General features: G+C 44.3%; 1 protein-coding gene across 1 annotated transcript; it reads left to right on the top strand.

Moving 5' to 3' along the window:
- Positions 1-9,287: 9,287 nt before the first annotated feature.
- On the top strand, positions 9,288-9,719 carry LOC130939839 (uncharacterized). Its single transcript, XM_057867906.1, has one exon. The coding sequence runs from the start codon at positions 9,288-9,290 to the stop codon at positions 9,717-9,719; it is 432 nt and encodes a 143-aa protein (XP_057723889.1).
- The last annotated feature ends 4,692 nt before the right edge of the window (positions 9,720-14,411 follow it).

Below are 14,411 nucleotides of genomic sequence, written 5' to 3'. Positions count from 1 at the left end.
TCCTGGTTCTTTGCCAGCTTCTTTCTTGGGTCCGAGTTTATTCTCGGACATCGGGATCCTTGAGTACCCCTTTGGTCAGGTCCGACTTCGTTGTTTGGTCGGCCTTTTTTAAGTTATTTTGTAACTTCTTTTCTATTTGGCTTTTTGAGCCATTTCAGAGTTACTTTTATAACTTCTCACATTAATTTGAACCTCGTCGCTTCATCTTTGCCGACCTCGTATGGCCTTTGGCAAATGATTTTTTGCGTTTTGCCGAGCATAAATTAATGCGCCTTGGTGGGGTACTTTTTAGGATATGCTTTATAACGAGAAAGAGAAAATAAAGAAATTTGATTAGTATTAAAAAGAAGAATATGTACAAAGTGTTTACCCTTTTGACTAGGTCGGGTGTCCTACTTAACGGGTGTCTCATTAAAAAACCCTCGTGGGGAAAAAGAGTACACCTCGGGTTAAGTTTTTCTAGCTGTAGTATCGTCTTAGGTTACAGGCGTGCCAGGTTCTGGGCAGTTCATTGCCTTCTAGGTCGGATATCTTGTAGTAGCCTGTCCCTAAGACTTCTGTTACTTTGTAGGGCCCCTTCCAATTTGCGGCTAGCTTTCCTTCTCCCGATTTTTGTGTTCCGATGTCGTTTCGGATTAAAATCAGGTCGTGAGTGGAGAAGCTTCGTTTTATCACCTTTCGGTTATATCTGAGGGCCGTTCGTCGTTTTAAGACTTCTTCTCTGATTCGGGCTCTTTCTCGGACCTCGGGTAGGAGGTCGAGTTCTTCCCTTTGTGCCTGAGGGTTGCCTCCTTCGTTGTAGAAGATGGTTCTGGGTGATCCTTCGTCTATTTCGACGGGAATCATTGCCTCCATTCCGTAGGCTAGTCGGAATGGGGATTCTCCTGTTGTAGAGTGCGGGGTTGTCCGATATGCCCATAATACCTGGGGGAGTTCATCGGCCCATGCCCCTTTGGCCTCTTGGAGTCTTCGTTTTAACCCGGCCAAGATGACTTTATTTGCGGCCTCTGCTTGTCCATTGGCTTGCGGGTGTTCGACCGATGTGAACTGCTGTTTGATTTTTAGCTCGGCCACCAAGTTCTGAAAACTTGTGTCTGTGAACTGTGTTCCATTGTCTGTTGTGATGGAGTAGGGGACTCCGAACCTCGTGACAATGTTTTTGTATAGGAATTTACGGCTTTTCTGAGCCGTAATAGTGGCTAAGGGTTCAGCCTCGATCCACTTTGTGAAGTAGTCGACCCCTACTATGAGGTACTTGACTTGCCCCGGTCCTTGTGGGAATGGGCCGAGTAGGTCGAGTCCCCACTTTGCGAAGGGCCATGGTGCGGTGATGCTTATGAGGTCTTCGGGCGGTGCTTTGTGAAAATTGGCGTGTTTTTGGCAGGGGGGGCATATTTTCACAAACTCTGCCGCGTCTCTTTGCAAGGTCGGCCAGTAGAACCCGGCTCTGACTATTTTCTTGGACAGGGCCCGGGCTCCGAGATGGTTCCCACACATGCCTTTGTGGACTTCTTCGAGGACGCTCTTTGTTTCTGTGGTCGGGACGCACCTCAGGAGGGGGTTTGAGAATCCTCTTCTGTATAATACGTCGTGGATTAACGTGTAGTTCTGGGCGTCTTTTGTAAGCCTTTTAGCTTCTTTTCTTTCGGCGGGGAGAGTTCCCGATTTCAGATAGTTGAGTATGGGGTTATCCATCCTTGTTGTTGCCCGGATATATTTAGTATTTCTTCCTCCCTTAACACGGAGGGGGATTGTAGAGTTTCTTGGAGGAGACTTCTGTTGTTCCCTCCGGGCTTGGTGCTAGCCAGTTTGAGAGGGCGTCTGCCCGGGCATTTTGCTCCCGGGGTATGTGCTGGATTTGTATTTCCGGGAAGTGCCGTAATTGCGCCTGTGTTTGGTCCAGGTATTTTTTCATAGTAGGGTCTTTGGCCTGGTAGCTTCCATTTACTTGTGATGTGACGACCTGGGAGTCGCTGAAGATCGTGATCCTCTTTGCTCTGACCTCTTCGGCTAGTTTTAGTCCCGCTAGTAGGGCTTCGTATTCGGCTTGGTTATTTGAGGCCTGGAACTCGAATTTTAGGGATAGCTCAATCCGTGTTCCTTGATCGCTTTCGAGTATAACACCGGCCCCGCTTCCTGTTTTGTTTGAGGATCCGTCGACATACAGATTCCATGAGAGTGGGGTTCCCGGGGTCTCAGTGTATTCTGCGACGAAGTCGGCTAGGTATTGAGATTTATGGCAGTCCGGGCTTCATAGTGGAGGTCGAACTCGGACAATTCCACCGCCCATTGTGGGATTCGTCCTGCCATGTCTGTCTTTTGTAGGATGTGTCTCATGGGTTGGTTTGTCCGGACTTTGATGGTGTGGGCTTGAAAGTAGGGGCGGAGTCTCCGAGCTGTGAACACTAGTGCATAGGCGATTTCTCTATTTTCTGATAGTTTAATTCGGCCCCTTGTAGTGCTTTGCTTACGAAGTATATGGGGTGTTGCCCCTCCTCATTTTCTCGTATTAGTGCCGAGGCGACTGCCCGATGTCCGACCGACAGGTATAGTACGAGCTCTTCCCCTTTTAGAGGTCGGGTTAAGATTGGTGGCCGCCCGAGGAATTCCTTGAATTCTTGGAAGGCCTTTTCGCATTCCGGGGTCCAAGAGAAGGGTTTCCCTTTCTTTAGGAGTGAGTAGAGAGGGAGTGATCTTATCGCTGATCCTGCCAAGAATCTTGATAGGGCGGCTAGTCTCCCATTTAGTTGTTGTACTTCTTTGACACACGTCGGGCTTTTCATATTGAGTATTGCTTGGCATTTGTCCGGGTTTGCTTCGATGCCTCTCTGAGTCAGCATGAAGCCTAAGAACTTCCCGGCTTCTGCGGCGAAGGTGCACTTTGTCGGGTTAAGTCTTATGTTGTGTTTCCGGAGGGTGTCGAAGATACTGCTGAGGTCGGCGACCAAGTTTCTGTCTTCTTGTGTCTTTACTAGCATGTCGTCGACGTACACCTCTAGCTGTAGCCCGATGTGTTCTGAGAACACTTTGTTCATTAGCCTCTGGTAGGTTGCCCCTGCGTTCTTCAGCCCGAAGGGCATTACTACGTAGCAGTAGTTTGCCCTTGGGGTTATGAACGAGGTCTTTTCTTGGTCGGGTCCATACATCGGGATTTGATTGTATCCCGAGTATGCATCCATGAAGGAGAGGTATCTGTAGCCCGAAGCGGCATCGACTAAGGCGTCGATGTTCGGTAGTGGATATGGATCTTTGGGGCAGGCTTTGTTGAGATCCGTGTAGTCGACGCACGTCCTCCATTTTCCATTGGGCTTCTTCACTAGGACCACGTTTGCGAGCCATAGGGGGTACTTTACTTCCCTAATGAACCCTGCATCTAGTAGTGCTTGCACTTGTTCTTCTATTGCTTGCATGCGTTCGGGCCCGAGCTTCCTGCGTCTTTGTTGGACAGGTCGGGATCCCGGGTATACGGATAGCTTATGGCACATCAGGTCGGGGCTTATGCCTGTATATCGGAGGCTTTCCAGGCGAAGAGGTCGGAATTCTCCCTTAAGAGGGTTGTGAGTTCCTCCTTTAGGCCTGCCTCGAGGTTTGCCCCTATGTTTGTTACTTTCTCGGGTGTGTTCCCGATCTGGATCTTTTCGGTTTCTCCTTCTGGTTGTGGCCGAAGATCTTCTCGGGCTTGGACTCGCCCGAGTTCTATTGTGTTGACCTCTTTCCCTTTTAGGCTCAGACTTTCGTTGTAGCATCGTCGTGCTAGTTTTTGGTTGCCTTTTAGGGTAGCGATTCCCTTTGCGGTAGGGAACTTCATACAGAGGTGTGGGGTCGAGACTATAGCCGCTAGTCTGTTTAGGGTTGGTCGTCCGATGAGGGCATTGTATGCTGAAGTGACGTCGACTACAATGTAGTCGATGCTTAGTGTTTTGGTTTGCTCGCCTTTTCCAAAGGTAGTGTGTAATGAGATGTATCCCAAGGGGCGGATCGGGTATCTCCTAGTCCAAACAGGTCGGTGGGATAGGCTTTTAGCTCTTTTTCTTCGACTCCGAGCTTGTCGAAGGCTGCTTTGAACAGGATATCTGCTGAGCTTCCTTGGTCGATCAGGGTTCGATGTAAGTTGGCGTTGGCTAGGATGATGGTGATCACCATAGGGTCGTCGTGTCCGGGTATTATTCCAAGAGCATCTTCTCGGGTAAATGAGATAGTAGGTAACTCGGGTAAGGGGCTGTCTTCTCGGACATGGTAGACTTCTTTGAGGTGTCTCTTCCGTGAGGATTTGGATGTCCCTCCCCCTGCGAAACCTCCGTTTATCATGTGTATGTGCCTTTCAGGAGTTCGCGGGGTTCGTGTTTGCTCGGCCCGATCTTCGTTATCTCCCCGTCTTCTCTTTCTGGTTTCTTCTCCTTTCTCAGCTATGTATCTGTCGAGTTTTCCCTCTCTGGCTAGCTTTTCTATAACATTCTTTAAGTCGTGGCAGTCGTTAGTAGAGTGGCCGTAGAGTCTGTGATATTCGCAGTACTCGGACCGATCTCTTCCTGCTCTCTTGTGCTTCAGAGGTTTGGGTGGTGGGATCTTCTCGGTGTGGCATACTTCTCTGTAGACGTCTACCAGGGAGACTCGGAGGGGAGTGTAGCTGTGGTATTTTCGTGGCTTGTCCGAGTTGGATTCTTCTTTCTTTTTCTGTTCCCGATCTCGATCTCGGGGCGGGTAGGTTGACTCCTTCCTGGAAGAGTCTCTCAGCTGGGAGGTTTCTTCCATGTTGATATACTTTCCTGCCCGTTCTTGTACTTCGTATAAGGAGGTCGGGTATCTTTTGGATAGGGATTGGCTAAACGGTCCTTCTTTTAGGCCGTTTGCTAGTCCCATGATGGCTGCTTCCGTGGGCAAGTGTTGTATGTCCAGGCAGGCCTTGTTGAATCGCTCCATGTACTCTCTGAGAGTTTCTTGGTTGCCTTGTTTGATCCCGAGTAGGCTGGGGGCATGTTTTGCCTTGTCCTTTTGAATAGAGAACCTTGTTAAGAATTTTTTGGTCAGGTCTTCAAAGCTGGAGATTGATCCTGGTGGCAGGTTGTCGAACCACTTCATGGCTGACTTAGTGAGAGTGGTGGGGAAGGCTTTGCATCGAATCGCGTCGGAGGCGTCGACTAAGTACATTCTGCTTCTGAAATTGCTGAGGTGATGACTTGGATCGGTGGTGCCGTCGTAGAGGTCCATATCTGGTGGTTTGAAGTTTCGCGGTACCTTCTCTTTCATGATCTCTTGTGTGAAGGGATCATGGTTGCTTTCGGGAGTGGTGCCGTGTTCCGTCCGATCTTTTAGGTTGGCCTCTATCTTCCGCAGTTTTTCTTCCAATTCTCTGCGTTTGCGAGCTTCCCTTCTCAGATCCTGTTCGGTTTCCTTCTGCTTCTTTACGTCCTCTTCGAGTTGTCTCAGCCGGCTTTGTTGTGCCCGAACTGTTTCCAGAATCTCCGAACTTTTTTCTCTTTCGGGATTTTGTGGATCTTTGTCTGGGGGTGATGTCTTTGGGCGATTCTGTTTGTTTCCTCCTGGAGTGCGTGGTGATAGAGGGCTGTCCAGCCGTTCTCCGGTGTCAACTTCCTCTTCTTGTTCTGATGTAGCGTGGTTATTGTTGGGAGGGTCGTCCGCCATGGTAAAGGGATGACTTCCAGGTTCCCCGGCAACGGCGCCAATGTTCCGAGGGTTACCTGAAACATGTAGCTCGGTCTTCTGGCAAGGCCCGAGGTGGGGGGTCTGTGACCCGAGCTGGTTGTGCTGAACGGCGGGGGGTTGTACCTGCAATGACACTCCGATGCTTAAGTTAGCATGGGTCCAAGCAGATATCAAGTAGAATTAGAGTATGAGTTATACCTGGGTGCTCCAGTGTATTTATAGTAGTTGGCTGCGATCATCCCTGGATAAGGTATTCTTATCTTATCTTATCTTTTGGGAGATTCATCTCTATCTTTGCGGAACCGCCTTTCCCAGGCCCTTTCGGCCTTTAGGTTTTGGGCTTAGTTCCTTCTGATGGGCCTTTCTTTGGCCTGTTTGTCCGAGGTCCGACCTCGAACGTGGGCCTTAGGTCGAGGTCGGGCCTTCTATCAGCTTTACCGAGTTTGGAGAGCTCGGTCAGGGTATGAACAGGAACCAAGAACGAATCTGTCACATAAACATGAATACCCCCCGAGTTGTCGACTGGCTCTTGGTGTACAAATCTATGTTCACCAACCTAGGGGTTCGAATCCCCTTCTCCCTTTTTGTGATGGCGCTTCTAAACCGGTGAGATGTGGCACCATCACAATTACACCCGAACAGCTGGGCTTCCATCTAGTGCTTTGAGATGGTATGCGAATACCTGGAGTTGCCAGTCTCAGTGGAAGTTTTCTTATGGTTCTTCCTCTTAACCAACCCTTCAAAGGAAGGAAGACATAAAAAGGGGGTATATGTCTTTCTGGGCTGCCCAAGGTAGATGGATCTTTGAGTTGTTCGAGAATTCATACCATGGATTCAAGGAAAAATACTTTAAGGTATGGCCCGCCGAAGGTCGGCATCCCTTCTAGTTAACTTTAGAGGGGGAGAGCCGTATCTCGACTTATTGGAGCTTCTGGGCTGGGGCCAACTCCTTTACAAAAAATGACTTATAAAGGGTTGAACCAGCTGATGCGTGAGCATCTTTCCTATCTTTTCCTAGTGAATTTGTATCTAATTTATTGACTTTAATAAAGAATTAATTATATTTTAGCCATATGGATGCTACTTTAAGTCTTTTGCAATTTTGTTTATTTTAGGTAGCATTCGGCTGGATTTGATGGAGTTTCTGCAGCACAAGAATCAAAGGAGATGGCAGGGAGGAGCAACGAGTACGCGTGACTGACGCGTACGCGTGATTTGAAGATCTGCTCAGCGACGCGTCCGCGTGACCAACGCGTCCGCGTGACCGACGCGTCCGCGTGACTTGCGAAAAAGGCCATCAACGCATACGCGTGACTGACGCCTACGCGTGACATGTGCCACATGCAGAAAAACGCAGAAAAATGCTGGGGGCAATTTTTGGGCTATTTTGACCCAGTTTCCAGCCCAGAAAACACAGATTAGAAGCTGCAGAATGGACAAATCAAGTGGTCCCCACCTATCAGCTGAAGACTTGTTAATTAATTCGAATTTAAATTCAAAATCTTATTTTTAGGAAAATATATTATTTTAGTTTTAGATAGATTTTAAATTAATTAGGATTAATTATAAAAGGAAGGCCAATAGGGTTATTCCAACACAACATTTATTCCATTCCAATTTACAATCCTAGTTTTCTTCTCTGAACCATTAGCAACTAATCCTTCATTGTTAAGGTTAGGAGCTATGTCTATTTCTATGGATTGATTCATTTGCTCTTTCTAATTTAATTCATGTTTTGATTTATATTTCAATAATTGTTTTCGTTCTTTATTTTATGAATTTGGGTGGAACGGAAGTATGACCCATGTTCTAATTGAGTTCTTGTATAACTTGAAAAACCTCTATACTTGAAACAACAGCTTGAAAATATATTATCTTAAATTTCTAATTGTTTGTATTTAATGGGATACGTGACATATAATCCCCTTATTTTTTGGATAATTAGGATTCTTGTGGCATATAAACTGGAATTTGATCATCACCTTCTAATTGAAATTAATTGACCAAGGAATTGGCAGTTAATGAATTTTAGAGGAGACTAGGAAGGTCTAAGAAATTAGGGTCTAGTCACATATAGTTTGCCATGAATTAAATCTTGCATGATTAAAATAGTTAGTGAAAAAAATCAATCTGGAAAAATAGATAACTCTGAAGCCTTAACTATTTTCTCCATATTTTATTCCCAACTTATTGCTACTTGCTTTCTGAAATTCTTAATTTACTGTTTAACGCTCTTTGAGTACCAAAACACTCTTTTCTGTTTGGCTAACTAAGCCAATCACTTAACCCGTTGTTGCTTAGTCAATCAATCCTCGTGGGAGCAACCCTTACTCACATAAGGTATTACTTGGTACGAGCTGGTGCACTTGCCGGTTAGTTTTTGAGTTATAAAATATCGCACCACCATCAGAATAAGAACATAGCCAACGTGTTGTTGGCTCTTTTTGGCAAAAACAATGTCAACCCTCACCTCCTAATGGGGGATCGTGAAATGGGTAGAAGCTATATAGGCAAGTTGTCGGTTGGTCATTATCTCTTCGTGCTTTACATGTGCTTAGCTTATTAACTTATTTATTCGATTTCTAACTTATTTATCTCCTTCTAACCAAACAGGATTCTAAACCAAGGTTAATCAGATGGGTGTTGCTCCTTTAGGAGTTTGATATTGAGATAAAAGACAGGAAGGGGTCAGAGAATCAAGTAACTGACCATCTTTCCAGAATTGAGCCTGAAGCAGGAGTACACCACCTACAGCTGTGACTGAGATGTTTCCGAATGAGCAATTGTTCCTCATTCAGCAGGCTCAATGGTTTGCAGACATTGTAAATTATAAGGGCATGAATTTTATCCCAAGGGAGTATAGTAGGCAACAAGTGAAGAAGCTATTGACTGATGCAAAGTACTACATTTGGGAGGAATCATACCTTTTTAAAAGGTCTTCAGATGGAATCATCCGGAGATGTGTCCCAGATGAAGAAAAACAGCAGATTCTTTGGCACTGTCATGGTTTTGAGTATGGAGGCCACTTTGGTGGTGAAAAGACAACTACAAAGGTCCTTTAGAGCGGGTTTTACTGGCCGACTCTCTTCAGGGACTCAAGAACATTTGTAAAGTACTATGACAGATGTGAAAAAGCCATGAATCTCCCTGCCAACCATGAAATGCCACAGCAGGGGATTCTTGAGGTTGAGTTGTTTGATGTGTGGGGTATTGATTTCATGGGACCTTTCCCACCCTCACATTCAAACAACTATATTCTAGTGGTAGTTGACTATGTGTCCAAGTGGGTGGAAGCTGTGGCTTTGCCAACCAATGATGCCAAAGTGGTAATGAGCTTCATTCAGAGATATATCTTCAGCCGGTTTGGTGTCCCAAGGACACTTATTAGTGATGGTGGAAGCCACTTCTGTAACAGACAGCTGGACTCTCTTCTGCAGAGATATGGAGTCTGTCATAAAGTGGCAACCCCCTATCATCCTCAGACAAGTGGACAGGTTGAAGTTTCTAACAGGAAACTTAAGAGGATTCTAGAGAAGACCGTCAGTGTTTTAAGAAAGGACTGGTCTAGGAAGCTTGATGATGCTCTCTAGGCATACCGGACAGCGTACAAGACTCCCATTGGCATGTCCCCTTATCAGTTAGTCCATGGCAAAGCCTATCACTTGCCAGTTGAGCTGGAGCATAAAGCTTACTGGGCAATCAGGTATCTGAACCTTGATTCAGAAGCTGCAGGAATCAAGCGAATGCTTCAGTTGAATGAGCTTGATGAATTCAGATATTCAGCCTATGAGAATGCCAAGCTCTATAAGGAGAGAACCAAGCTACTGCATGACAAAAAGATTGCCATCAGAGTCTTTGAGCCAGGACAAAGAGTGCTTCTATATAATTCAAGGCTCAAATTCTTTTCCGGGAAGCTGAAATCCCGATGGTCAGAACCGTTTGTGGTTACCAGAGCTTCACCATATGGTCATGTGGAAATACAGAAGGAGAATTCTGATAGGAAATTTTACAGTGAATGGCCAGAGGTTGATGCACTATCTTGGAGGCGAGATTGATCGCCAGAGGTCTACTCATCTGCTGAACTAGCAGAACTGACCGTCAAGCTAGTGACGATAAAGAAGCGCTTGTCGGGAGGCAACCCGATAATTTCGTATCCTTAGCTAATTTTCATAGTAGTAGTTTTCTTTTTTTATTTTTATTGAGTTTTTACTGTTTCTCTGATCATGCAACTATGTTATTCCAGGAACCGAACATCTCAAGCTAAAAAAAAGAGCACACAACGCGCAAGTCTCGCTGACGCGAACGCGTCAATCATGTATGCGTGAAAAACAAGATTTGACAGAGAGTTACGTGGGAGTGGTGCTAGACCCATGCTTGGCGCACAAACATGACCGCGCGTACGCGTACCCCACGCATGCGCGTCGTTTGCAATTATCGCCATCCACGCGTGCGCGTCATTGACGCGTACGCGTGACCTGAAAAATAGACGTAAAAGAGTATTTGGGTAGAGAGTTATGCTGGCTTGGGGCAAGAAGTATGATAGACGCACAAATTTTGTCACGCGGACGCATCCATGACGCGTGCGCATCATTTGACCAAACGGCCATCCACACGTGCGCGTGCATGACGCAAACGCGTCGTATGCCAATATTGGTTCCCTAGCCACGCGAACAGAGAGTTGTGTGTGCGCACGGCTGGCATCGCGCGAATCACACAAAACCCATAGCACGCGGACGCGTGCCTGACACTAACGCGTCATTAAGAAAATTCGCAACCCACGCGTACGCGTCGCCTTTGTCGCACAACTACACTTGTTCGCCGCACAGTTTTCACTTTTTTTCTCTCTCTCCCAATCCTAATTCTCTCTTGTTCTTTAATCTTTATATTCTTCTTTCCTCTCACTATTTGTTTTTATTTCCAGTTCTTCTTTGCTTGAGGACAAACAAACCTTTAAGTTTGGTGTTGACGTTGCGCTTATGGGTTTTCTGGCACAAAAGGGAGGTGAATTATCTTCACGGAGGAGCACAACCTGAAGAATAAAGCGACCACTAGGATAACTAAGGTGGTTGAGTTCCTCTCATTTTATATTCCTTCCCTCTTTTTCTATGTTATGTTCTGATTTCCTGTTATTTTTCTTTGTTTGTTGCATGATCCTTTATTAATTAGAATCCTAGGACTAGTTTAATTTTCTCCTAATTGCTTTAATTCTAAAAAGATGTCTCATGTTTACTCACTGAACTTGAATTCAAATAAAAAAATACAGAAGTGATGTATTGCATGAAAAATTGAGTTAATTTTAAGAGTAGTCTTATTTACTTAAAGGTGGTGGTCTTTTCTGTGATTTTTGAATGCATGATATGAACAGTGCATATTTGAATTTGAATCAAGGGGTGTTGATGTATAAGGAATAGGAATTTAGAGAATTATTATGACTTCTCTGAAATAAACAAAAATTTAATCCTTGAAGCAAAAGAAACAGCAAATATATATATATATATATATATATATATATATATATATATATAACAATAAAAGCAAGGTCCAAGGCTCTGAGCATCAATGACTAGGGAAGTCAGACATGATTAAAAGCTCAAAGAGTTGTTTCCCTAGTCATATGCTTGTGGTGTGATTATGTCAAGTAATCCTTGAGACAGAACACTTAGAGTCGAGACCAAGTGCATTTAATAGAGTATGCCAAAGGCTTTGAGCACCACTGTTTGGGAGTAACTGAAAGAAAAATCAGGACTCAAAGTGAGTCCCCCAGTTAAGTGCTTGTGGTGTTTCTGTGTCAAGTAATCCTTGAGACAAAACATTTAAAGTCACGGCTAGGCTCAAGGTGCAAAGCACCAAAGAAAAATAAATTAAAGTAAATTTTGTTGTGTTCAAGGATTAAACTGAAATATAAAAGATCAGAGAATTCATAATATTATCCGGATTCTAATTTCGAATGACAATGACATCCTCCTTATTCAAAGGAGAGTGAGATGCCAAACCTATTCAGGATTACAGTTATAAACCCCACTATAAAAAGAGACATGAGCTTAATCGAACTCTCATTCTCATGCAAATTCACATCCTAAGCTTATATTAGTTTTGGTTGCTTGAGGACAAACAACAGTTCAAGTTTAGTGCTGTGATGCGTGAGCATCTTTCCTATCTTTTCCTAGTGAATTTGCATCTAATTTGTTGAGTTTAATAAAGAATTAATTATATTTTAGCCAATATGGATGCTACTTTGAGTCTTTTGCAATTTTGTTTATTTTAGGTAGCATTCGGCTGGATTTGATGGAGTTTCTACAGTACAAGAATCAAAGGAAATGGTAGCGAGGAGCGACGCGTACGCGTGACTGACGCGTACGCGTGATTTGGAGCCTTCCATGGCGATGCGTGCGCGTGAATGACGCGTACGCGTGATTTGAAGATCTGCTCAGCGACGTGTCTGCTTGACCGACGCGTCCGCGTGACTTGCGAAAAAGACCATCGACGCGTTCGCGTGACATGTGTCACGTGTAGAAAAACGCAGAAAAACGCTGGGGGCGATTTCTGGGCTGTTTTGACCCAGTTTACAACCCAGAAACACACAGATTAGAAGTTGCAGAATGGACAAATCAAGTGGTCCCCACCCATCAGCTGAAGACTTGTTAATTAATTCGAATTTAAATTCAAAATCTTACTTTTTAGGAAAAGATATTATTTTAGTTTTAGATAGATTTTAAATTAATTAGGATTAATTATAAAAGGAAGGCCAACAGGGTTATTCCAACACAACATTTATTTTATTCCAATTTACAATTCTAGTTTTCTTCTCTGAACCATGAGCAACTAATCCTTCATTTTTAAGGTTAGGAGTTCTGTCTATTTGTATGGATTGATTCGTTTTCTCTTTCTAATTTAATTCATGTTTTGATTTATATTTCAATAATTATTTTCGTTCTTTATTTTATGAATTTGGGTGGAACGGAAGTATGACCCATGTTTTAATTGAGTTCTTGTATAACTTGGAAAAGCTCTATACTTGAAACAACAGTTTGAAAACATATTATCCTGAATTTCTAATTGTTTGTATTTAACGGGATACGTAACATATAATCCCCTTATTTTTGGATAATTAGGATTCTTGTGGCATATAAACTGGAATTTGATCATCACCTTCTAATTAGAATTAATTGACCAAGGAATTGGTAGTTAATGAATTTTAGAGGAGACTAGAAAGGTCTAAGGAATTAGGGTCTAGTCACATATAGTTTGCCATGAATTAAATATTGCATGATTAAAATAGTTAGTAAGAAAAATCAATCCGGAAAAATAGATAACTCTAAAGTCTTAACTGTTTTCTCCATATTTTATTCCCAACTCATTGCTGCTTGCTTTCTGAAATTCTTAATTTACTGTTTAATGCTCTTTGAATACTAAAACACTCTTTTCCGTTTGTTTAACTAAGCCAATCACTTAACCATTGTTGCTTAGTCAATCAATCCTCGTGGGATCGACCCTTACTCATGTAAGGTATTACTTGGTACGACCCGGTGCACTTGCCGGTCAGTTTATGGGTTATAAAATACCGAACCACCAGCAGAATAAGAACATAGCCAACGTGTTGTTGGCTCTTTTTGGCAAAAACAATGTCAACCCTCACCTCCTAATGGGGGATCGTGAAATGGGTAGAAGCTATATAGGTAAGTTGTCGGTTGGTCATTATCTCTTCGTGCTTTACATGTGCTTAGCTTATTAACTTATTTATTCGATTTCTAACTTATTTATCTCCTTATTTCAGTGACATGGCTGCAAGCAGGTTAGACTTGAGATTTTGATGGCCCAGTTCCTCCCAGGGAACAACGAGGACAGTTTTGCCATTCCCACTGCCGGTGCCCCGTCTTCTCCGATTCCAGAGGTTCAGTCACAGCCGCCTGTTCTCGGGAATTCCTGAGGAGGAGTTGGGTCCCGAGGTTACTATCCTTGAGAACCCTAGGAAAAAAAGTCTGTCTCTTGCCCGGAAGGTGCCCTTACTGTGATGGAGAGGAACTTTGACGCTGGGACCTTTATTGACACCCAACTCGTCCTGGGCACTAAGGAGTTCTACCACGGTGAGGACCTCGCTTCCCAGGCCAAGTGTGTCCACCGTACCCTGCTCCGAGACGCCGTGATTGCAAGGAAGGCGAAGCCCGTTCTGGCGGGTGCACAGACCCTAGAAGGCAAGCGCAGCTTTCCGGTCTGTGGACAAGATAAAAGCTGAGGTGGAGTTAGTGAAGACCCAATTAGCTGCATTTGAGGAGAAGGTAAAGGTCTCTGACGAGACGATTTCTTGGCTCACTGAGCGGGAGCTCACCTTGAAGAGCCATCTCAATGCTTCCCGGGGCCGAGCGGAAGACCTAGAAAAGAAACTCGCTGAGGCCATCTCATCAGTAGATATTGCTAAGGCTGAGGTCGCCAATTTGAAGAAGAAAAAAAGGAGACCGTAAAGAATGCTCAGAACACCATTGGGGCTACCGAGGAAGCGATTAAGGCATAGGTGAAGCTGCTAGTCCCCAATTTCGACATCTCCACTGTTGGTGCTTTCAAGACCATCAAGGATGGCAAGGTTGTCGACCTCTCGAGAGAGTAACTAGTGAATATTTTGTACTTTTGGGCCGTTGTGGCTTTGTATTGTATGTTTTGGACATGTCGGTAGTTTTAGGAGTAAACTGTTTACCATTTTGTTTATCGAATGATTAATTGTCGAGCCATCTTGAGGGTTTTACTCTTAACCG

Source organism: Arachis stenosperma, chromosome 7, assembly GCF_014773155.1.
Source record: "Arachis stenosperma cultivar V10309 chromosome 7, arast.V10309.gnm1.PFL2, whole genome shotgun sequence".
Lineage (NCBI taxonomy): Eukaryota > Viridiplantae > Streptophyta > Magnoliopsida > Fabales > Fabaceae > Arachis > Arachis stenosperma.
This window is presented reverse-complemented; position numbering and strand designations above follow the sequence as displayed.